Here is a 26,640-nt window from a genome sequence, read left to right as displayed (position 1 = left end):
TAAAAGTTTAATTTAAAAAAAAATCCAGTTTAAAAAAAAAAAGTTTTTTCTCACAAAAACCCTTTTTAAATGGAATTTCCCCCTAAGAAAATTTTCTAAAACCTCTACAGCGCATTATATGTACTCCAGAGTGGGGCTATACAACCCGTAAAAAAAACAAGCCCTCATACGGCTGTCAACGAGTTATGGCTCTTGCAATGCAACAATGAAAATCCCTTGTCAGGGCACAAAATAGGCTGATGGGGTTAAAGATGTTGTCTACGTTTGTGTACTTACGTGCTTTTCGTGACACATAGGTCTCTCCATACACGGATGTATGGGAAACTGTGGACTTACCAGGTAAAGGCTTGGACCGGACACTGGACTGAACTGGTTTCTCTTGAGGAGCAGAGGGATCTTTTGTAGGAGAATCGACCAATAGGGTGGGACATGAAAGCACTGGGGGAGAGGTGACCGATCTGATGGCGGTAACAGCTGGTGGAGCACTATATGGACTTGCAACGGGTGTCATCACGGGTTTCTCCTGAGAAACAGATGGACCTGTTGGAAGAGGATCAACCAAGCTTCTCAGTCTTCCAGATGACATTGGTGGAATAGTGGATGGGTCTATTACTGTGGGACACTTATTATAGACAGAAACTGTTGGACCTTTATCAGGAATATTAGCCAGTCTGCATGGTCCAACAGAAGATGTTGATTGAGCATTAACTGTACCTGCAGTGGTTACTGGGGTAATGGTCGGTTTTGATTGAGGGGCAGATGGGGCGAACATGGAGACACAGGTCACTGTGTTGAGTGATGAGTCATTGTCCCTTTTAACCCAATCATCTAATATCTGATACAGCAGAAACTTCTGATGATCATCCATTGTCATCATCCCGAATCATCAGCAAAATCTGGAAACAAACTGGACCTCATGATCGGAGACTATATTCGCTGGTAACCCTTGTAATATCACAATATGAGCAATGAACAATGTAGACAAGGTTTTAGCATTAGGAAGACTGAAAAAAGTCATAAAATGACACATTTTGCTAAAACGATCAACTACAACCCAGATGACAGTGTTACCCTCAGAAGGCTGCCAATCCGTAATAAAGTCCATAGACAAATGAGTCCAAGGTTTATCAGGTATTGTCAAAGGCATCAACCTCCCTGTAGGGGGATTACGAGGTGATTTTGTTCTGGCACAAAACTTGCAAGAAGAGACAAAACTAAATATATCTTGTAATAACGGCCATTCAAAAATTCCTGTGAGTAATTTTCGGGTATTATTAATCCCCGGATGACCAGCTAACACGGAACTATGTACTTCAGACCTGCAGCCTCACATTTACATGAAAAACAGCACAATGAGAAAGCTTTTGCAACGTATCGGTTCCAAAGAAGCACTGCTCAAATCCCAATCTCCGAGGCATACACCCTCACCACGAAAGGTCTGGATGAGTCTAGTTGCACTAGAACCAGAGCCATCAAAGCATCACTTCAGGGAATGCCCTTGGGGACCATTTGGAAGGGAAACAACCTTTTTTAGTCACATCAGTCAGAGGTTTAGCCACCACTGAAAATCCTCTAATAAATTTTTGCTAGTAATTGGCGAAACCCAGAAAACTTTGAAGAGCTTTCACATTTTCTGGTAGCACCTAGTTCCGCACCGCCCGGACGTTCCCTGGAGCCATCTTAAAAACTCTTGGGGTAATAATGTGTCCCAAAAATGTGATCTCTTGCACAGAAAAAACATACTTTCTTATTAGCAAACAAATTATTATCACGCAATGCCTGAAGAACGTGACAAACATGGGAAACATGCAAATCAAAATCCGGCGAAAAGATAAGAGTATCTTTGAGATATACCAGAACAAAGTGACCATTAAATTTATAGAGAACTTCATTAACAAAAGGACTGGAAAACCGCAGGGGCATTTGTTAGACCAAAAGGCATCACCAGGTTCTCATAGTGCCCTTAAAGACAGTTTTCCATTCGCCCCCCTTCTTAATCAGAATCAAATTATATGCCCCTTGTAAATCCACCTTCAAAAAACAGTTGGCACCATTCAACTAAGAAAACAGGTCCAGAATAAGTGCTAATGGGTAGGATTATGCTTGGTGATTTTATTTAGCTTTCTGAAATCAAGACAGGACTTCAACCCCCTCGTCCTTTCTCCTGATGAAAATAAAACCCAGTGTTTTGTGTAGAATTTCAGTGACATATGTGCCCCTTTTTTAAGCTGTCATAGTAATAGACCTGCAGCAGTTAGGTTGTACATAAGGCTTTTCAGTAGCACACCCTCCTGGCTTGAACCCAGGAACTCCTGTACTCCAGTCGGCAGCTCTCCCTGCTGAGCTATATAGCCATCTGGATAGCTGCTCTGCTAAAGCTTAGTCATGAACCTGTATTCCTGGTCTGTTCCCCTGTCTTGGTCCTGCCCTACGTCTGATTAGACAAACTATAAAAGCTTGACCCTGCCTCTGCTCCTCTGCAACCAAACTGAGACCTACTGTTACCGACCCCTGGCATTCCTCCTGACGTTACTTGCTGCCTCCCTTGTACTGCAAATTGTGACCCCCTGTTACCGACTTCTGGGTCTCCTCTGACTACACTCCCAGTCTACACAGGTTACAACACTGGAGGCTCAAACCTAGTGCCTGAAAACACTACAAAATAATCACGCCCAAAATGGAGTCCATTGTGACCACCCTGAGGAAACAAGTTAGAGCTTCACAAGTTTTGTGTCCCCTACCAAGAAAGGGTTGCTGGAATGCAAAGAGAGATAGAGGCATTACAGAGACAACTCTTGCAGGTGCTCAATTCAGGTCCAGTTTGGTGCGAATGGAAATCTGATTCTATACTTCTGGTTTCTCATCAGGAACAAATGGAGTTTGGGGAAGAGGATCAACCAGTCTGCTCATTCTTCTACATGGCACTGGTGGGCATGGCTGGCCTTACTTGTATGTGACCCTTGCGCTCACATAGAGCACCATCCACCAGCTTGTAGAGGGCACCAAGTGGATGTAGGCTGGGGCTGGCCACCCCCTTTAGATCCACCCAGCCAGATGATCTTCTTCCTCCTTGTGGATCTTCATGAATCATCCTCCCCTGGCTCTGTCTCCTCCCTTCTGAAGTTCGGGTGTTGCTTTCAGCCCATTTGCACTACCACAACAAAATCACTTAGTTCTGCCAGTGTATTTATGTTATGAGCTTGATTCTGGCATTTTATTTATGTACTGAGCTTAGTTCCGGCGCTGCATTAATGTGCTCAGCTTGTTTCTAGTGCTATATTAATGTTATGAGCTTGATTCATAACATGTACTAAGGTTGGTTCTTGCTGTATTTATGTACTGTGCTTGGCTCTAGTGATGTATTTATGTCTTGAGCTTGGTTCTGGGGCTGCATTTAGTCACTGAGCTCTTATGGTGCTATATTTATGTCCTGAACTTGATTCTGGGGCTGTATTTATATCACGAGCTTAGTTCTGCTACTGTGTTTAATCAATGAGCTGTTCTGTTGTGGATATGCTGCTATTTTGCTACTTTCTGCACAAGCCAGAATACAGTTGACAGTGCAATATATATATATATATATTTTTTTTTTCTTAACTTCCTTTTTATGGTGGTGGTGATGGTGGTGGTGGGGACCAAAAAGGATTCTGTCCAGGGTGCCATCCAACCTAAGGGTGGCACTGCTGGTGGGACAGTGGATGATTTGTCCACTGTGAGGGGATACTGGCTTAACAGAGGCAGCAGCTGATGGACCTTCCATAGGAATATTAAGAAGTCTGCTTGGTTTAGCAGAAGATGTTGGTGGAGCATTAACTGGACCTGCAGTGGTCATTGGAGTGATGGTCAGTATTAGTACAGGGTAGATGGTGCTGAAGATGAGGACAAGATGCTTCTGAGATTCTTGAGGATGAAGTTACAGATGTATTATATGTCTTGAATATTTGTCACAGAAGTAAATACTTAGGGGCTGATACTATGAGAAGTCATACCTGGCTGAGTAGACACTTTAGGTGAAGCAGGCAACCCAATTTTCTGAGGTGGTTCATCATCATCATCTTCATCTCCAGACCAATAAAGACTCTTTCGCCTCTTGGACAATAGCCGACTCCTTGATCTCTTATAGAGCTTGGACTCTAGAATGAATTGCAAGTGCAACTAATTAAAAATGTGAAATGGAGTCGGTCTCTGCGATCATCATCACTATCACCCACCTGTGAGGCACATTAGTCTGATGTGACCCCCATTAAGACTTAACTGTTATTGTACAACTTCAGACCAGCTTATTTGTTTGTAGACTTGCACTGCGCTCAAGACCCCTAAGGTTAGGTTTACACGGGGAGGATTTGCCCCGGTTTTGCTGCTTTTTTTCCAGTGCGGTTTTGCTGCAGAAGAACTGATTCAAAGGTTCTATTTGACTTGCCAATTTCCTTGCGTATTTTGGCCGCTTTTTCAGCTTGTAAAATCCGGAAGCGTTTTTTTTCTGCATCGCTTTTTTAACTTTTGCAGCGTGTTTAAGGCCTCCTTCCCACGAACGGATTTACGCCGCGTAAATTCGCGGCAAAAATCCGCTGCGTGGCCCCCTGCTATTAGGTTCTATTGAACCTAATAGCACAATGCTCACGATGCGTAATTCCACCGCGGAATTACGCACCGCGATTTCTCCCGTCCTCACCCGCAGCATGCTCTATTTGCTGCGGGTGAGGACGGGCTGTACGCGCTGACGGCTTCCATTGCAGTCAATGGAAGCCGTCCGTTCACGCTATCTCCCGCTGTAACCAGCGGGAGATAGCGTGAAAAAACGCTTCCCCACCTACCGCCACAGCGTCATTTGACGCGGCCGGCGCGTCACGTGACACTGCCAGCCGCGTCACGTGACACGGTGGGCGTGTCACACGACGCGACGGCGGTGGGCGGGGAAGCGGCTTCACGCTATCTCCCGCAGGTAAGTATAGGGGCTCTGGGGGGCGCCGTGACGGGCTTCACTGCGTAATATTACGCGGCGGAGCCCGTCACGCTCGTGGGAAGGAGGCCTAACTGTGGATTTTGCTGCGTCCATGCAGGCTGTTGGCAAAAAGGTGCTGCAGAAAATTCAAAGAATTGAAATGCTGCATATTCCAAAACCACGCCGCAGCTGCATTTCTGCGCTGCAGAAAAATTCCGCCCAGTGAGAACAGCTTTTTGGCCAAACACATTTGCACTGCATTGCACTGCAAACTCATTGGTTTTGCCACAGTGCGGATATGCATCGGCAAACCACAGCAAAATCACAGCAAATCCGCAACGTGTGAACCAAGCCTAAAGACTCCGGCATGACCACAGTGCGCTGCATCTCTAACGGACAACCTGTATATTAGTGTGCAGATGCTAGTTGCCACTAAGAGGCAGAGATACTAGAGCCTCCTGACAGATTCCTCTGCTGCAGCGAAGCATGTCAGGGGGGTACAGTATCTACTGAATTTGTATCCTCTACCTGTCAAACAGTTTAGAATTCCTGTTGATCATGTGACTTTTTATATGTGTGGGTTGATCAAGTGACAGTCACATAACCACATGACGTCACCCGCCTCTGCTTGTGCTCTTTTCCATTGGTTTGTTTTATGCATGTAATGACCCAGAGTTAGGGTCCCTCTATCACTTGTAAGCCTGTTTGCCTTTATGTGAGTGACGTCAACCTTGTGTACGCCTGTTTGTCTGCCTATCCTGCTGGTGTGATTGGTAGTTTGGGAATTGGGGGAGGAGTTTTTGGAGAGGTGATGAGAGAAAAGAGTAGTTGGTGATGCGGGAGAGATGGGTTGCTGCTCCTGCCGGGGCTGAGCCACGTTCATGTCTCTTCTGCTAGGAGGCTTGTCCCTTTCGAGGACTAGAGCGCAGAAGATGCTACCTATGAGATGGTGCGGTAGTGTAAGTGCCACCCCCACCCCCCTTGCTAAACCACATCTAAAGAGAAAGCACCAAAAACATGCTACAACTAGCATCAGATGTAAGAGTGTTTCAAAGACCGCATTACACAAGAGTGGCTGTCCCAAGTGAGTGTCGATCAGATAACAACGACAGGATATGTGTGTCGTGGGGAAAATAACTTTATATTTTTCAAGTGTGTCAGGAATCGAAAAGCTCAAATCTGTTCAAAAGCATTTACTTCCAAGTTGAAAAGTACAAGTATTTCTCTGTATTGGAGAATCAAAGATAAACTGTGATTAAAAGGAAACCGTGTGTCCCAGGTTTTGAAAACCATGTTGTTTGTGGATTCATTTATTCATTGCGAGTTATCTGTCACTTATCTAGAGACACTGGCGTCACGAAGACAATCTAGTATCAAGCTGTTGTAATTGTGCCTGCTAAATCTTATCTTCACTGCTAGTGGCTAAACCGTGCTATACTTCAGCCTTTTGGAAAAAGACGGTAGAGCCACCGTGAACCACAGCCATCTTGTACCCCGCTGAAGGCCTGGTGCTCAGCTGCTGCATACATTGTTTAACAAATACAGGCGCCAATATGGCTCTGAAAGGCGTAGACACTTTGAGCCTCGGTCTCCTGTCCTGTGACTAACCATACCTAATAGCTGTACTTCTATCTTTCTTCCTATCCACCTGTAATAATATCAGTGTTGTTATCAGCAGGGGTGGGGCTGTGACTACCGCTCAGACAGTATATACAGGCTGGTTGTCAGCAATAAAAGATGGGGGAAGGGCTGTGACTATCTCTCAGACAGCATATACAGCTTGTTGTCAGCGATAATAGATGGGGAAGGGCTGTGACTATCTCTCAGACAGCATATACAACTTGTTGTCAGCAATTATAGATGGGGCAGGGCTATGACTACCTCTCAGACATGACTGTCTGTCCGCTGTCTCTAACACTATGTCCTCCCCTTTTCTCAAACTAAACCTCTCTAAAACTGACCTCCTTGTCTTTCCACCTTCTAACCGACCTCCCCTCAACAGCTCCATTCCAGTGTCTGGCACCATCATAACCCCCAGACGGCATGCCTTGGGGTCACACTGGACTCTGACCTCTCCTTTGCCCCCCATATCCAATCTCTGGCCCAAACATGCCACATGCACCTCAGAAATATTGCAAAAATACGTCCGTTCCTAACCACGGACACACTAAAGACGCTCGTGGTTGCCCTCATCCACTCCCGGCTTGACTACTGCAACTCGCTACTCATTGGCCTCCCCCGCACTAGACTCGCTCTACTCCAATCCATAATAAATGCAGCAGCTAGACTCATTTTTCTATCCAGTCGTTATTCAGACGCCTCTGCATTATGCCAGTCGCTGCATTCGCTGCCCATCCACTGCAGAACTAAATTTAAACTCTTCTACCTCACTCACAAAGCTCTGCATGGCGCTGCGCCACCATACATTGCCTCCCTACTGTCAGTACACCACCCAGCCCGCTCACTCCGATCGGCTAACACACTCAGACTAAACACCCCTGTAATACGAACCTCACATGCTCGCCTACAGGACTTCACCAGAGCAGCACCCATCCTCTGGAATGCTCTACCCCAAGGCATCCGGACGATTCCCGATGCACGAAATTTCAGACGTGCCTTAAAAACGCATCTCTTCAGGGAAGCATACCAACTCTCCTGACCTAGTCCCTCGCCCCTCCCTATGGTGCCCCACCCTGTTTGCCTTCTAATAAAAGATCTGTACATGAAATTTCCTATTGCCTGTGTTCCCCAACCCCGGCACCTCCTGTACCATCCTCAACCCATTTGTGTCTAACCCAATGTATCTCACATTGTAATTGTTGCAATTGTTGTATTGTTTTGCATTTATCCATGCCTGAAAGCGCTGCGGAATAAGTTAGCGCTATACAAATAAAGATTATTATATACAGGCTGGTTGTCAGCAATAATAGATGAGACAGGGCTGTGACTACCTGTCAGACATGATATACAGGCTGGTTGTCAGTAGTAATAGATGGGGGCAAGGCTGTGACTACCTCTTAGACAGTATATACAGGCAGGTTGTCAGCAATAAAAGATGGGGGCAGGGCTGTGACTACCTGTCAGACATGATATACAGGCTGGTTGTCAGCAGTAATAGATGGGGGCAGGGCTGTGACTACCTGTCAGACATAATATACAGGCTGGTTGTCAGCAGTAATAGATAGGGGCGGGGCTTTGACTACCTCTCAGACAGCATATACAGCTGTTTATCAGCAATAATAGATGGGACAAGGCTGTGACTACCTGTCAGACATGATATACAGGCTGGTTGTCAGCAGTAATAGATGGCGATGGGGCTGTGACTACCTCTCAGACATGATATACAGACTGGTTGTCAGCAGTAATAGATAGCGGTGGGGCTGGACTACCTCTCAGACAGGATATACAGGCTGGTTGTCAGCAGTAATGGATAGCGGTGGGGCTGGACTACCTCTCAGACAAGATATACAGGCTGGTTGTCAGTAGTAATGGATGGAGACGGGGCTGTGACTATCCTTTAGCCATGATATACAGGCTAGTTTTTAGTAGCAATAGATTGGGGCGGGGATGTGATTACCTCTCCGACAGGATATATAGGCTGGTTGTCAGCAGTAATAGTTGGGGGCTGGGTTGTGACTACTTCTCCGACAGGATATATAGACTGGTTGTCAGCAGTAATACCTGGGGGCGGGGCTGTAACTACCTCTCAGATAGAACATACAAGTTGGTTGTCAGCCTTAATAGATGGGGGGAATGTGACTACCTCTCAAAAATGATAAACAGGCTGATTTTCAGCAGTAATAGATGAGGCGGGACTGTTACTGCCTTTCAGACATAATATTCAGGCTGGTCATTAGTAGTAATAGATGGGGCTTTGACTACCTCTCAGACATGATATACAAGCTGGTTGTCAGCAGTGATAGATGGGGGCGGGGCTGTGACTACCTCTCAGACCGGACATACAGGCTGGTTGTGAGTAATAATAGATGGGGCGGGGCTGTGACTACCTATCAGACAGTACATACAGACTGCTTGTCAGTAGTAACAGATGGGGCGGGGTTGTGACTACCTCTCAGAAAGGACATACAGGCTGGTTGTCAGCAGTATTAGATGGGGGTGGGGCTGTGACTATTAATCAGACAGGACATACAGACTGGTTGTCAGTAATAGATGGGGGTGGGGCTGTGACTACCTCTCAGACAGGTTATACAGGCTGATTGTCAGCAGTAATAGATGGGGGCGGGGCTGTGACTACCTATCAGCCAGGATATACAGGCTGATTGTCAGCAGTAATAGATGGGGGCGGGGCTGTGACTACCTATCAGCCAGGATATACAGGCTGGATGTCAGAAGTAATAGATTAAAGTTAATGTAAGCCGTCTGACCCACGGCTCATCCCCAATGTCATTGAGGACGGGCCGCGGATTCCGTGGGAAAAACAGGAGTTTTAAAGAAATCTGTAATGCACATGTCCGACAACGAGGTGTGCGGACCATTCACAGTACAGTAAAGAAGAAGAAAATACGGGTCCGCGTGAATTCCTGCTGGGCACAGGGTCGGATTCCACTGTGGGTTCCCGCATGCGAAATCTGACCCGCCCATGTACATGCGGCCTTTATTGATTAATTTATACACAGAAAATCTTATGAAGTCGTGGTTACTTAAGAGATACAGAGGAAAAAAATATGTTTACCATTTTGCATGGTTCTTTGCGTTACCCAGGAAACACCATGTGGAGGTAACCATGCGACGTTTCCTTGATCTAAAATGACATCAGGAAGTGAGAGAATTAGATTCTGTACGTAAAATTTGGACGCTAAGTCTTTTGTGCTTAGAATTGAATAATCGAGCTGGGACCCATTAGCTTTTCCTATATATGACATAATCAATGCTCGTGCCAAATTTCAAGTTTTTATGACATCGGGAAGTGAGAGAATTAGATTATGTACGTAAAATTTGGACGCTAATTCTTTTGTGCTAGAATTGAACAATCAAGTTGGGACCCCTCTACTTTTCCTATTTTGGACATAATCTATGCCTGTGCCAAATTTCATGTTTCTACGACATCGGGAAGTTGGAGAATTAGTGGCGAGTGAGTCAGTGAGTGAGTGAGGCAGTGAGGGCTTTCGTCTTTATATATATAGACTAGCTGATATACCTGGCTTCGCCCGAGTTAATTTGGTACTGGTGTTTATCTGGTGTTCACACGGAAAATCTTATGAAGTCATGGTTACTTTAGAGATACAGAGGAAAAAAATATGTTTACCATTTTGCATGGTTCTTTGCGTTACCCAGGAAACACCATGTGGAGGTAACCATGCAACGTTTCCTTTATATAAAATGACATCAGGAAGTGAGAGAATTAGATTCCGTACGTAAAATTTGGACGCTAAGTCTTTTGCACTTAGAATTGAATAATCGAGTTGGGACCCATTACCCTTTCCTATTTATGACATAATCAATGCCCGTGCCAAATTTCAAATTTCTATGACATTGGGAAGGGAGAGAATTAGATTACGTACATAAAATTTGGACGCTAATTCTTTTGCGCTTAGAATTTAATAATCGAGTTTGGACCCATTAGCTTTTCCTATTAATGACATAATCAATGCTCGTGCCAAATTCCAAGTTTCTATGACATCGGGATGTGAGAGAATTAGATTCCGTACGTAAAATTTGGATGCTAATTCTTTTGCACTTAGAATTGAATAATGGAGTTAGGACCCATTAACTTTTCCTATTAATGACATAATAATTAATGCTCGTGCCAAATTTCAAGTGAGAGAATTATATTACGTACGTAAAATTTTGACGCTAATTCTTTTGCGCTAGAATTAAATAATCGAGTTGGGACATATTAGATTTTCCTATTTTAGACATAATCAATGCTCGTGCCAAATTTCATGTTTCTACGACATCGGGAAGTGAGAGAATTAGATTCCGTACATAAAATTTGACGCTAGTTCTTTGGCGCTAGAATTGAACAATCGAGTTAGGACCCCTTTACTTTTCCTATTTTGGACATATTCTATGCTTGTGCCAAATTTCATGTTTCTACAACATCGGGAAGTTAAAGAATTAGTGGCGAGTGAGTGAGTGAGTCAGTGACGGCTTTCGTCTTTATATATATATATATAAATATATATATATATATATATATATATATAACGCTTCCTCAATAAATACGTCTTATCACACCTGCTCTCTCCTCTTCTCGTCCTCTATCTTGTGACACATTCCCCCAGTCCTCCTGTTTTCTATACGGCGGTCTTTCTCCGCCCCTCTGTTCTGCAGGGTTCCTCTTTTCATATCTCTTCCATCGTGACTGCAGATGTTCTTCTTGCTTCATGAAACTAATCATCTGGAAGTTCTGAACAGACACCTCAGACATACGACAGCGGCCGAGTAATAAGTCAGAGCAGAACTCCATGAGATGGTGAGAGAATCTGCAGTTCTGATAATTACATTCTCCTCTTATAAAGTAACGGCAAATGTGAAGCTGCGAACAATCCTTCCCGAGATCACATGTGCCATGTAGATACTTCATACACACCTGCAGAAGATAAGATAAAGCTATATACCCATACATAGGGGGTGGTATTATAGTAGTTACAGTATATTCTTGTACATAGAGAGCAGTATTATAATAGTTATATTCTTGTACATAGGGGCAGTATTAGAGTAGTTATATTCTTGTACATTGGGGACAGTATTATAGTAGTTTTATTCTTCTACTAAGGGGCATTATTAAAGTAGTTATATTCTTGTACATAGTAGCAGTATTATAGTAGTTTTATTCTTGTACTAAGGTGTAGTATTATAGCAGTTATATTCTTGTACATAGCGGTCAGTATTATAGTACTTATATTCTTGTAAATAGGGGGCATTGTTATAGTAGTTTTATTCTTGTACATAGGGGATAGTATTATAGCAGTTATATTCCTATACATAGCAATTTCACAAAAGTAATATTCTTCTGCATAGGGGGCAGTATTATTGTAGATATATGCTTGTATATAGGGAGCAGTATTATAGTATTTCTATTCTTGAACATATAGGCCAGCATTATGGTAGTTTTATTCTTGTACATAAGGGACAGAATTATAGTAGGCATATTCTTGTTCATAGAAGGCAGTAATGTAATATTTATATACTTGTCATATGACACAGTATCATAATAGTGGTCTCCTTTTACATAGCTGGATGTATTGAAGTAGTTATGTTCTTGTACTTAGGAGCCGTAAAATAGTATTTATTTTTTGTACATAGGACACAGTATTGTAGTACTTTATATTCTTATATATAGAAGGCAGTATTTTATTAGTTATATTCTTGTACATAGGGGGCAGTATTATAGTAGTTATATTCTTGTACATGGGAGACAGTATTATAGTAGTTATATTCTTGCACATAGGGGGCAATATTTTCTTAGTTATATTCTTGTACATTGGGGGCAGTATTATAATAGTTATATTTTTGTACATAGGGCCAGTATTATAGTAGTTATATTCTTGTACATAGGGGGCATTATTATAGTAGTTATATTCATGTACATAGGAAAAGTATTATAGTAGTTATATTCTTGTACATAGGAGGCAGTATTATGGTAGTTATATTCTTGTACATAGGAGGCAGTATTATAGTAGTTATATTCTTGTACATAGGAGGCAGTATTATACTAGTTATATTCTTGTACATAGGGGGCATTATTATAGTAGTTATATTCTTGTACATAGGGTGCAGTATTATAGTACCTTTATTTTTATACATCGAAGGCAGAATGTTATATATTTGTGTACATAGGAGGCAGTATTATAGTAGTTATATTCTTGTATATAGGGGGCAGTATCATAGTAGTTATATTCTCGTACACAGGAAGCAGTATTATAGTTGTTATATTCTTCTATTTAGGGGACAGTATTATAGTCATTATATTCTTGTACATAGGGAGCAGTATTATAGTTGTTATATTCTTCTATTTAGGGGACAGTATTATAGTAATTATATTCTTGTACATAGGGGTCAGTATTATAGTAGTTATATTCTTGTACATTGGGGTCTGTATTATAGTAGTTTTATTCTTGTACTAAGGGGCATTATTATAGTATTTATCTTCTTGTACATAGGGGACAGTATTATAGTAGTTATATACTTGTACATAGGGGATAGTATTATAGCAGTTATATTCCTATACATAGAGAGCAGTTTTGCAGAAGTAATATTCTTCTGCATAGGGGCAGTATTAATGTAGATATATGCTTGTATATAGGGAGCAGTATTATAGTATTTCTATTCTTGAACATATAGGCCAGCATTATCGTAGTTTTATTCTTGTACATAAGGGACAGAATCATAGTAGGCATATTCTTGTTCATAGAAGGCAGTAATGTAATATTTATATACTTGTACATATGACACAGTATCATAATAGTTGTCTTCTTGTACATAGCTGGTTGTATTGAAGTAGTTATGTTCTTGTACTTAGGAGCCGTAAAATAGTATTTATTTTAGTACATAGGGGGCATTATTATAATAGTTATATTCTTGTACATAGGGTGCAGTATTATAGTAGTTATATTCTTGCACATAGGAGCAGTATTATAATAGTTCTATTCTTGTATATAGGGGGCAGTATTATAGTAGCTATATTTTTCTACATAGTAGGCAGTATTATAGTTTTTATATTCTTGTACATAGGGGGCAGTATTATAGTAGTTATATTCTCGTACACAGGAAGCAGTATTATAGTAGTTATATTCTTGTATATAGGGGACATTATTATAGTAGTTATATTGTTGTACATAGGAGCAGTATTATAGTAGTTATATTCTTGTACATAGGGGCAGTATTATAGTAATCATATTTTTTGTACATGGGGGCAGTATTATAGCAGTTATATTCTTGTAAATAGAGGAAAGTATAATAGTAGTTATATTCTTTTACATAGGGGGCAGTATTATGGTAGTTTTATTCTTGTACTAAGGCGCATTAATAAAGTAGTTATATTCTTGTACATAGGGTGCAGTATTATAGTACTTTTATTCTTATACATAGAAGGCAGTATTATAGTAGTTATATTCTTGTACATAGTGGGCAGTATTATCTTAGTTATATTCTTATACATAAGAGCAGTATTATAGTAGTTATATTATTATACATATGAGGCATTATTATATTAGTTATTCTACATAGGAGACTGTATTATAGTATTCTTGTACGTAGGAGACAGTTTTACAATAGTTATATTTTTGTACCTAGTGACAGTATTATATAAGTTATGTTGTTATACATAAGAGCAGTATCAGAGTAATTATATTCTTGTACATAGGGGGTCAGTAATATAGTATTTATATTCTTGTACATAGGGGCAGTTTTAAAGTAGTTATATTCTTGTACATTGGGAGCTGTATTATAGTATTTTTATTCTTGTACTAAGGGGCCATATTCAAGTAGTTATATTCTTTTAAATAGGGAACAGTGTTATAGTAGTTATATTCTTGTACATAGGGGCAGTATTATAGTAGTTATATTCTGGTACATAGGGGTCAGTATTATAGTACTTATATTCTTGTAAATAGGAGCAGGATTATAGTTCGTATATTCTTGTACATTGGGGGCTGTATTATAGTAGTTATATTCTTGTACATAAGGGATAGTATTATAGCAGTCATATTCCTATACATAGAGAGCAGTTTTACAGAAGTAGTATTCTTCAGCTTAGGGGGCAATATTATTGTAGATATATGCTTGTATATAGGGAGCAGTATTATAGTATTTCTATTCTTCTACATATAGGCCAGCATTATGGTAGTTTTAATCTTGTACATGAGGGACAGAATTAGGCCTCGGTCAGACGGGCGTTTTTTTGTGCGATTTGCGCATGCGATCTGCGCATATATAGAACCATTGCTTTGCAATAGGATCGGTCACATGGCCGCTTTTTATGTGGATGTCCGATAAATTATAGGACACGAGAAATCGCAGATCGCGCCTATCTGTGTTCTGCGATTCCTTATGTTCTATATATGCGCTCAATGGGGCTGGCGGCAGCAGCGCCGACCCTATTGAGAACATATACTACAAAGATCATTCTCCTCTGCCACAGCTGTGGCAGAGAAGAACGATGTTCACCCATTAAATTCAATGGAGCCGGCAATACAGCCGACTCCATTGAAAGCAATGGGCTGCCGGCGAGCGCGGGATGAATTTTCGGGAAGGGCTTAAAAATATAAGCCCTTCCCTGAAAATCATCCTAAAATGTGTAAAAATAAAAAATATATATATACTCACCTTGTCCCTGTAGCCGGAGTTCAGCCGCGGCCGGCCGGCAGTTCTCCTGAACTGCTCTCTGTAGTATTCAGCAGGCGGGGATTTAAAATCCCCGCCTGCTGAATGGGCTGCCTCTGATTGGTCACAGTCCTCACCAATCAGAGGCAGCTCTCACTCACCCATTCATGAATTCATGAATGGGTGAGTGAGTGCTACCTCTGATTGGCTCAGCGCAAGGACCAATCAGGGGCAGCTCTCAGCTATTGAATGACAGCTGAAAGCTGCCCCTGATTGGTCCCTGCGCTCAGCCAATCAGAGGCAGCACCTACTCACCCATTCATGAATGGGTGAGTGAGAGCTGCCTCTGATTTGTGAGGGCTGTGACCAATCAGAGGTAGCCCATTCAGCAGGCGGGGATTTTAAATCCCCGCCTGCTGAATACTACACAGAGCAGTACAGGAGAACTGCCGGCCGGCCGCGGCTGAGCTCCGGCTGCAGGGACAAGGTGAGTATATATATATTTTTTTATTTATACACATTTTAGGATGATTTTCAGGGAAGGGCTTATATTTTTAAGCCCTTCCCGAAAATTCATCCCGCGCTCGCCGGCAGCCCATTGCTTTCAATGGAGCCGGCTGTATTGTCGGCTCCATTGAATTTCAATGGTTTGGACAGCGCTCCTTTGATCGGGCCCGTTTTGCCGAAAAGGCTGCTAGCTGCAGATTTTTTGGCGAATCGTCGGCCCCGGTCACGCGATTTGCGGACGCGCATCCGACATGCGATCCGCAAATCGCGGCAAAAAATGGTCGTCTGACCAAGGCCTCATAGTAGGTATATTCTTGTTCTTAGAAGGCAGTAATGTAATATTTATATACTTGTCATATGACACAGTATCATAATAGTGGTCTCCTTTTACATAGCTGGATGTATTGAAGTAGTTATGTTCTTGTACTTAGGAGCAGTAAAATAGTATTTATTTTTTGTACATAGGGGGCAATATAATAGTACTGATATTCTTATAAATAGATGGAAGTATTTTAGTAGTTATATTCTTGTACATAGGGTGCAGTATTATAGTATCTTTATTCTTATACATAGAAGGCAGTATTATAGTAGTTATATTCTTGTACATAGGGGGCAGTATTATATTAGTTATATTCTTGTACATAGGGGGCAGTATTATATTAGTTATATTCTTGTACATAGAGGACAGAATTATCGTAGTTATATTCTTATACATAAGAGCAGTATTAAAGTAGTTATATTATTATACATAGGAGAACGTATTATAATTAGAGATGAGCGAGCGTACTCGGAAAAGCACTACTCGCTCTGAAGATTCGGGTGCCGCTGCGGCTGACAGGTGAGTCGCAGCGAGGAGCAGGGGAGAGCGGGCGGGAGAGAAAGATCTCCCCTCCGTTCCTCCCCGCTCTCCCCTGCAGCTCCCCGCTCCGTGCCGACACCCGAATCTTCAGGGACGAGCACAGCGATACTCGGATAAAGCAAATTACTCGAGCGAGTAGTGCTTTTCCGAGTACGCTCGCTCATCTCTAATTATAATATTCTTGTACATAGAGACAGTATTACAATAGTTATGTTCTTGTACATAGGGGACAATATTATAGTAGACATATTCTTGCACATAGGGGGCAGTATTATAGTAGTTATATTCCTGTACATAGGGATCAATATTATAGTAGTTATATTCTTGTACATATTGGGCAGTATCATAGCAGTTTTATTCTTGTACATAGGGGGCAGTATTATAGTAGTTATATTCTTGCACATAGTAGCAGTATTATTGTAGTTATATTTTTGTATATAGGGGGCAGTATTATAGTACTTATATTCATGTACACAGGGGGCAGTATTATAGTAATTATATTCTTGTACATTGGAGCAGTTTTATAGAAGCTATATTCTTGTACATAGGGAGTAGTATTATAGTAGTTTTATTCTTGTACATAGGAGGCAGTATTATATTAGTGATATTCTTGTACATAGGGGGAAGTATTATAGTAGTTATATTCTGGTACATAGGGGGTAGTATCATAGTAGTTATATTCTGGTACATAAGAGCAGTATTATAGTAGTTATATTCTCGTATATACGGAGCAGTATTATAGAAGTTATATTCTTGTACATAGGAGGCCGTATTATAGTAATTATATTCTTGTACATATGGGACAGTATTATACTAGTTATATTCTGGTACATAGAGGGGAGTATTATAGTTCTTATACTTTTTTAATACATAGAAGGCCGTATTATAAATGATTGTACATAGAGGGAAGTATTATAGTAGCTATATTCTGGTACATAGGGGGCAGTATTATAGTAGTTATATTCTTGTACATAGGAGCAGTATTATAGTAGTTATATTCTTGTATATACGGAGCAGTATTATAGAAGTTATATTCTTGTACATAGGAGGCCGTATTTTAGTAATTGTATTCTTGAACATATTGGACAGTATTATACTAGTTATATTCTTGTACATAGAGGGGAGAATTATAATTCTTAGATTTTTATAAATAGAAGGCCGTATTATAGTAGTTATATTTTTGTACATAGGGGGCAGTATTATCTTAGTTATATTCTTGTACACAGAGGACAGAATTATTGTAGTTATATTCTTATACATATGGGGCAATATAATAGTAGTTATAATACATAGGAGACAGTATTATAATATTCTTGTACATTGGAGACTGTATTACAATAGGTATATTTTTGTACACCGTGACAATATTATATAAGTTATGTTGTTATACATAAGAGCAGTATTGTAGTAGTTATATTCTAGTACATAAGGGACAATATTATAGTAGAAATATTCTTGCACATAGGGGACAGTATTATAGTACCTTTATTCTTATACATAGAAGGCAGTATTATAGTAGTTATATTCTTGTACATAGGGGGCAGTATTATAGTAGTTATATTCTTATACATAAGAGCAGTATTATAGTAGTTATATTATTATACATAGGAGACAGTATTATAATATTCTTGTACATAGGAGACAGTATTACAATAGTTATGTTCTTGTACATAGGGGACAATATTTAAGTAGATATATTCTTGCACATAGGGTGCCGTATTATAGTAGTTATATTCTGGTACATAGGAGGCTGTATTATAGTAGTTATATTCTTGTACATAGTGGGCAGTGTTATAGTAGTTATATTCTTGTACATAGGGGGCAGTATTATAGCAGTTATATTCTTGCACTTAGGAGCAGTATTATTGTAGTTATATTCTTGTACATAGGAGGCAGTATTATAGTATTTATATTCTTGTACATATTCTTGTACATATGGGATAGTAGTTATGTTCTTGTACATAGGTGGCAGTATTATAGTAGTTATATTCTTGCACATAGGAGCAGTATTGTTGTAGTTATATTCTTGTATATAGGGGGCAGTATTATAGTAGTTATATTTTTGTATATAGGGGAGTATTATAGTAGTTATATTCATGTACACAGAGGGCAGTATTATAGTAGTTATATTCTTGTACACAGGAGCAGTGTTATAATAGTTATATTCTTGTACATAGGAGCAGTATTATAGTAGTTATATTCTTGTATATACGGAGCAGTATTATAGATGTTATATTCTTGTACATAGGAGGCAGTATTATAGTAGTTATGTTCTTGTACATATGGGACAGTATTATACTAGTTATATTTTTGTACATAGAGGGGAGTATTATAGCAGTTCTATTCTTGTACACAGAGGGCAGTATTATAGCAGTTCTAATCTTGTACATAGGGAGCAGTATTATAGTAGTTATATTCTTGTACATAGGGAGCAGTATTATAGTAGTTATATTTTTGTACATAGGGGGCAGTATTATCTTAGTTATATTCTTGTACATAAAGGACAGAATTATTGTAGTTATATTCTTATACATATGGGGCAATATTATAGTAGTTATCATACACAGGAGACAGTATTATAATATTCTTGTACATAGGAGACTGTATTACAATAGGTATATTTTTGTACACAGTGACAGTATTATATAAGTTATGTTGTTATACATAAAAGCAGTATCAGAGTAGTTCTATTCTTGTACATAGAGGGAAGTATAATAGTAGTTATATTTTTGTACATAGGAGCTGTATTGTAGCAGTTATATTCTTGTACATAAGGGACAATATTATAGTAGAAATATTCTTGTACATAGGGGGCAGTATTATAGTAGTTATATTATTGTACATAGCGTGCAGTATTATAGTAGTTATATTCTTTTATATAAAGAAATATCATCATAGTAGTTATATCCTTATGTATTGGTAGCGGTATTATTAAAATAGTTTTTTTTATTATACATAAGGCAGTATGACAGTAGCTTTGGCTGGTTTATTTTTGAAGTGGCGGCTTGCTTGTTAAGTCAAGGACTTCAAAAGCTTGAAAAATGGCAAGTTTTTTTTTAATGCTGAAATGTGCTCCTAGTACTTGTCACTATGCTTACTAGTAGTTGAAGATCCATATTATCCTTTGGGGAACGATGAGTTTGGCTTGTGCTGTTGCATTGTTCTTACCTGTCGCAGCAGCTGGTTGTCATTCTGAAGCAGAAGAACTTTTATCTCATCATCATTCAGTCCGCTGATCCCATTGGCTTTTAAAACCAACTGGTTATGATATGAATAAGTGTCATGGGAGAACCTGCAGGGTGGCCTGAAACAGATGAAATGTGTGATACTGCCTTCTAAGCCATGTATCTAATCCCATCATGTGTGATACTGCCTGCTGAGCCATGTATCTAATCCCATCATGTGTGATACTGCTGGCTGAGCCATGTATCTAAACCCATCATGTGTGATACTGCCTATGGAGTCATGTATCTAATCCCGTAATGTGTGATAGTGCCTTCTGAGCCATGTGTCTAATCCCATAATGTGTGATACTGCCTGCAGAGCCATGTATCTAATCCTATCATGTGTGATACTTCCTGCTGAGTTGGTGTGAGGTCTCATTTATGAATACTGTATGAATTGTATTACAGCTACCACATGTATGTGCTGCATTTTATCTTGTCTGATTAATAGTATCGTATATTCAGGTTCTGTTAGTTTTACACCATATTATCATGTGTTAAAGTCCTGTGTATTATTGTCAGTTAGACCATTTGTGGTAAGATTCAGTTATAGTTTTGGCCTTTTCATATGTTCCGAGCGCCAAAGATGGGGGTCTAGAACTCAAAATTGGCTCCGGTGTTCAATATTTCCTTATCATGTTTGACGATCATAATCTTTCATTAGGAATAGAGATGAGCGAGCACCAAAATGCTCGGGTGCTCGTTGCTCGAGCCGAGCTTTTTGTATTGCTCGAGAGCTCGTTTTGAGTAACGAACCCTATTGAAGTCAGTGGGAAGACTCGAGCATTTTTCAAGGTGACCCATGCTCTGCATTGTTTTGAACAGAGCCGCGGCTGCTGCCAGCGGCTCCATTGAAAACAATGGTCTGCCGACACCCCTGAAAAAACAAATAAAAAAAAAAACTTAACTGTCCGACGCTGCCATGTCCCCGCAGGGATGAAGAACACATCTGCTGCATGCGGCAGATGTTTCCTTCATCTCTGCGAGGAAAAAGAATTGCCTGCTGCACCTACCACATCTGTGACAGATGCAGCAAAGGAATTATTCATCCCTGCGTGGAATAAAGAATTCCCTACCACAGCTGTAACAGAGGACAGCTGCGCTAGAGGATCCTGCTGCCGGCACCCGGTAATTGTTTTTCAGGGAAGGGCTTTAAACATAAGCCTTTCCCTGAAAAACAAGAAGAAATGGTGAATTTAATTTAAAAAAAAGAATATTCACCTTTCTTCAGCTGCCAGGGCTCAGCCGCGTCCAGCCAGCTCTTCTCCCTGCACTGCTCTAAGTAGTATTCAGCAGGTGGGGATTTAAAATTCCTGCCTGCTGAATGGGCTGCCTCTGATTGGCTGAGCACTGTGACCAATCAGAGGCAGCTCTCAGCTATTGAATGGCAGCTGAAAGCTGCCTCTGATTGGTCCCTGCGCTCAGCCAATCAGAGGCAGCACTCACCCATTCATGAATTCATGAATGGGTGAGTGCTGCCTCTGATTGGCTGAGCACTGTGACCAATCAGAGGCAGCTCTCAGCTATTGAATGACAGCTGAGAGCTGCCTCTGATTGGTCCCTGCGTTCAGCCAATCAGAGGCAGCACTCACCCAATCATGAATTCAAGAATTTTATTTTATTTTATTTTATTCACCATTTTGTCTTGTTTATCAGGGAAGGGCTTATATTTAAAGCCTTTACCTGAAAAACAATTTCAGGATGTCGGCAGCTGGATCCCCTACCGCAGCTGTCATCTGTGACACCTGTTGCAGGGAATTCTTCATTCCCCACAGGGATGAAGAATTCCTTTGCTGCATCTGTCACAGATGTGGCAGGTGTAGCAGGGAATTCTTTTTACTAGTGGGGATGAAGGAAACATCTGTTGCATTTTTCTATAGTGCACATGAAAATGAGGATTTGCACCCCAAAATGAATCCCCCCGTTTGTCCCGTGTTCAGAAATATACCCATTGTGGCCCTAATCTTCTGTCTGTATGGACAACGGGGCCAAAACCGAAAGGAGCAGCCGGTGGCTTTCAGATCAGACATTTTGCTTGAAGGCGTTTTAAGCCCCATTGCTCACTTGTTAAAAACAATCACAGAAAAATGGCCGTTACTTACTGACTGAGGAGTGCATATAGATGCATCCTCCTCTCACCATGCAGGTAGCTGACTACCAAATGGAGGAGCCAATAACACCTGTGCAAAACACCGATAAAACAGCCACTCACACTGCCTCTTGATAATGAGGGGGGTGGATGCTTGGCGAATACTCCCACACCTAGTGGATACAGGGTGCCAGACCATTCTGATATATGTAGTTCATCATGCAGACCAGCAACCTATTAATGACGCCATGATAATTCGGCGGGTTGCCCTGCATTTCCATCAGTGAACCACATTGGTACTGCCACCCTGGGCTCCCCCTGGAGTCTTAATGCCACACTGCATGTGAATGATAGATAATAAATGCAAGGCATTGGTTGGATGTTGGCCAAGATACATGAGCCCACTAACCACTTCATGGTTCCTTGCGTTGTAGTGGGTCCCTACACTAATATAAATGCATCACAGAAGGGGAAATCAAGAATTAAAAACAATCACAGAAAAATGGCCGTTACTTACTGACTGGGGAGTGCATATAGATGCATCCTCCTCTCACCATGCAGGTAGCTGACTATCAAATGGAGGAGCCAATAACACCTGTGCAAGACACCGATTGCTCACCGATTGCTCACTTGTAGACCCCTTGAGTGGCCAAAACGCGGAGGACCCCACACAAATGACCTCATTTTGGAAACTAGACCTCTTAGCACATTAATCTAGGGGTGTACTGTGTATTTTGACCCAACAGTTTTTGAATGAATCAAAGCAAAGCAGAAGTAAAAAATAATGATTTTTTTTTTTTTTTTTTTAAACAGGTTTTTTTGGACAGCAGACATATTAATGGAGGCTTTCGCCCAAAAATGGATACCCCCATTTGTCCCGTGTTCAGAAGCATACCCATTGTGGCCCTAATCTTCTGTCTGTTTGCACAACGGGGCCCTAACAGAAAGGAGCGGTGGTTTTCAGAACAGACATTTTGCTTGAAGGTGATTTAGACCCCATTGCCCACTTGCAGACACCTTAAGCGGCCAAAACTATAAAGAACCCCCACAAATGACCCCATTTTAAAAACTACACCCCTTAACGCATTCATCTAGCGGTGTACTGCGTATTTTGACTCCACTGTTTTTAAATGAATCAAAGCAAAGCAGAACGAAAAAATTACGATTTTTGTTTTTTTGGCAATTATGTCATTTTAAAAATAGCTTTTTTGTACAGCATACATAGGAATAAAGACTTTTACCCCAAAATGTATGCCCCCATTTGTCCCGTGTTCAGAAACATACCCATTATGGCCCTAATCTTCTGTCTGGATGCACAACGGGGCCCAAACTGAATGGAGCATTAAACTTTAACTGTCTTTTAACTTTTACGTAATCGCCATTATCCATTGGATAATGGCGATCACGTGACCGAAGACTGCTCACCGCGGCCCCCCGTGACATCTCCAAGCTCTTGGCTACCTTTAGTAGCCAGGAGCAAGGAGATTTAAAATTTCCTCTTGCCCTCCCCAACTTCTGCGCTTGCGTCCACCACTTTGGCGACGGGCGCATGCGCCAAAACTGGAGAAAGGTCCGCGGATAAGGATCCCGTTAGGGGACATCGCCGTTGGCCATATTTAAGTAATTTCACCTCCCCTCACAGATCCGATCCGTGACGGGAGGTAAAAATTAAGCTTTTTTTTACTTTTACGTGATCGCTGTTATCCATTGGATAACGGCGATTGACTGGGAAACGCGTACCATGGCACCCCATGAAATCTCCAGGCTCTTGGTTACATTTAGTAGCCAGGTGCGGGGAGATTTTAAATTACCCCGCCAATCTGCGGCTTTTGCGCCTGCGTCCGCCATTTTAGCGACGGACGTGTGCACAGAAGCCAGGCAACGTCTGCGAAAAAATCTGGGGGCTTTAGGTACCTAATTTCATCTCCCCTCATGGATATGATCCATGAGGGGAGATGAAACAAACATTTTTTCTTTTTTTTTAACACTTTTTCAACTTTTTTTAACTTACATACAGCGGCTCCTGGTGACAGCTCCCTGCTCTCGGCTACTCATACTAGCCGGGAGCAGGGAGTTTTTAAATATCCCAGGCCTTCCGGCCCTCTGCGCATGCGCGTGACGTAATGCGTCTGGCGCGTATGCGCGTGACATAATGCGCCTAGCGCGCACGCGCAGACGCCGGCGGCGGTTCCGGGAAGAAGAAGGAAGACGCCGGACAGTGTGGAGGACCGGAGGTGAGTAGATCCGATCCGTATGGGGAGCTGAAACTTTAACTTTTATTTACTTTACATTGACTTTAACGCAATCGCCGGTATCTGGTGGATACCGGCGATCGCGTGACCGGGGGTGGGGTCTCGCGTCCCTGGATGACAGCTCCATGCTGTCGGCTACCTCCGGTAACCGGCAGCATGGAGCTGTCACGTCCTGAGCCTGCAGGGCCTTCATTTTCAGAGGAGGCATGTTTTTACGTCCTCTGGGAATTAAGCCCAGCAAGCCAGGATGTAAAAAGGCAATGGGGCCGTCACTAAGGGGTTAAAGCTCTTCCATGAAAAACAATTCAGGGGTGCCGGCAGACCACTGTTTTCAAGGGACCCACCAGCAGCAGCCGCGGCTCCATTGAAGAGATGTGGGGAGGAAAATGTGAAATTTTTTTGAGCTCCCGAGCACCGCGTGGTGCTCTGCTCGAGTAACGAGTACATCGAGCAGGCTAATGCTCGAATGAGAATCAAGCTCGGACGAGCATGCTCGCTCATCTCTAATTGGGAACTTACTAATGGAAAATAGGAACTAACTAAGGAATGTGTCTTTAGAACCGTGTGATCTTGTGTGGCTTCAGCCGCCTCTCTTTGGTGGGTTATGGGGTGCTGTTAAAAAATGTGATGCCAGCCACTGACCATTGTCAGTGTGGGGGGTTGCAATCTAACTTTGCAGATCTATCAGGTACAGGTGTCTTATTTTATAACTTTTTATTTTTGTAACCGTTCAGCTTTGTATGTTCTTGTACATATGTCCGTTTTATATTATCCTTTTGTAACTTTTCATAAGCATTGCATCTTTCTGTATTGAAGCTTAAGACTTTAATAAGTTCAATCCTCGTTACTCTGTAGAACTGATCATCATTGATATAGACTGTTAACCCTTTGACTGTAGGATTGCAGTGAGCACCTGAAGGCATTACTACATTACCAGAAGTTTAGTCATCTGACCTGCCTTATAATATAATATAGTGAGTGGTGGCAGGGTGCATTCTGTGGCATCAAGGACTATGTTGGTGGGTGATCTTTGCTGCATTTTACAGTGAGGGAAGGTTTGTGGGAGTGGAAGTACATCAATCCCTTGCAGTTGCATCTATGTCATGTGCTAAGTAAGCAGAGTTCATGACAAACATGTTTTGCTGTATGGAGGAGTACTGGTGTTAAGCGACTACATTCATCTCCCCATTATTTCCTATGTGATATGTGTGGGTGATCATTGTCATCGTACTGTGTAAATGAAGATAATGATTTACGATAATAAAACATTTTCTGATTTATCAATGCGCTTGCCAGATGCGGTGACAATGAGCTCTGAAATAGATTCTAGCACCCATGTATGTGGCCTTTATGAAATTATACCTGGGTCACCCACCTCCTGCCTTGTACGTTACTCTGGGTTACCTACCTCCTGCCATGTAAGTGACTCTGGGTCACTCACCTCTTGCCCTCTATGTTACTCCTGGGTCACCCCACCTCCTGCCCTCTACATTACTCCAAATCACCTACCTCCTGCCCAATATATTACTCTAGGGTCACCCACTCACCTCCTATTTGGCCAGCACCTGCCCTGCAGGTAGTGTCTGCACAGGTGCAGCTTGTTGCACTCATCCTCCGGCTCATTCTTCAGGTACTTGCCGCAGATCCTCGCGGCGGTCCGGGCCAGGACCAGACCCTCGACCTGCGGGAACTTCTGGGGTTCACCCTGCAGAATTTGATCAATCTCATCATTAGGAAGCTCCATGAGTTCGGGCAACATTTTCCTGGGCAGCCGACCCCCATGTTTGCAAAGCAGCTTGACTGTGGGGTCCGACATGATCCTGCAGCCTTTTGTTGTGGCCCCTAGTTGTCTGAATGCGTAGGAACCTGGAAAGATGGGACTTTCTTGTTGCTAAGACAAGTCTTACTCTTACTGTAGAAAGGCGGATCCTTCAGAGGTAAAGACGTGAAACGAAACTGAAGCAGAAGAATCCAACCAAACACAGGGATCTGATCCAAGTATTTGTTTCCTTGTAGATTATGTGCGACTCAGAAAATGCAGTAAGAGAAGTTGTACTGTGCAATATAATATAGAAGAGGAGTAGAGATGAGCGAATATACTCGTTTCAAGTAATTACTTGATCGAGCACCGCGATTTTCGAGTACTTTCGTACACGGGTGAAAAGATTCGGGGGCGGCGGGGGGAGGCGTGGCGGAGCGGGGGGTGGCAGCGGGGAACAGGGGGGAGCTCTCTCTCTCTCCCTCTCCCCCCCACTCCCCGCTACAACACCCCACTCACCCACGGCGCCCCCCGAATCTTTTCCCCCAAGTACGGAAGTACTCGAAAATCGCGGTTCTCGGGCGAAAAAGGGGCTTGTCCAAGTAGATTCGCTTATCTCTAAAGAGGAGTATATATACAGGACAGGGGAAGGGATATTGTTCAATGTGTGTATAAATATACTAGCTGATATACCCGGCTTCGCCCGAGTTAATGTGGTACT

General features: G+C 41.8%; 1 protein-coding gene across 1 annotated transcript in view; it reads right to left on the bottom strand.

Annotated features, from left to right (window-relative positions):
- LOC136609969 (protein mono-ADP-ribosyltransferase PARP12-like) overlaps positions 1-25,976 on the bottom strand; it is a 46,219-nt gene extending 20,243 nt beyond the window's left edge. Inside the window, exons 1-6 of the mRNA XM_066589247.1 lie at positions 25,708-25,976; positions 19,764-19,899; positions 11,141-11,495; positions 9,636-9,704; positions 3,990-4,133; positions 337-540 (exon numbers count right to left, since the gene is read on the bottom strand). Coding sequence (XP_066445344.1) covers positions 337-540; positions 3,990-4,133; positions 9,636-9,704; positions 11,141-11,495; positions 19,764-19,899; positions 25,708-25,976 — 1,177 coding nt within the window. The remainder of the gene's footprint in view (positions 1-336; positions 541-3,989; positions 4,134-9,635; positions 9,705-11,140; positions 11,496-19,763; positions 19,900-25,707) is intronic.
- Between the last annotated feature and the right edge of the window lie 664 nt (positions 25,977-26,640).

The sequence above is a fragment of the Eleutherodactylus coqui genome, chromosome 2 (assembly GCF_035609145.1).
Source record: "Eleutherodactylus coqui strain aEleCoq1 chromosome 2, aEleCoq1.hap1, whole genome shotgun sequence".
NCBI classification, from domain to species: domain Eukaryota; kingdom Metazoa; phylum Chordata; class Amphibia; order Anura; family Eleutherodactylidae; genus Eleutherodactylus; species Eleutherodactylus coqui.
This window is presented reverse-complemented; position numbering and strand designations above follow the sequence as displayed.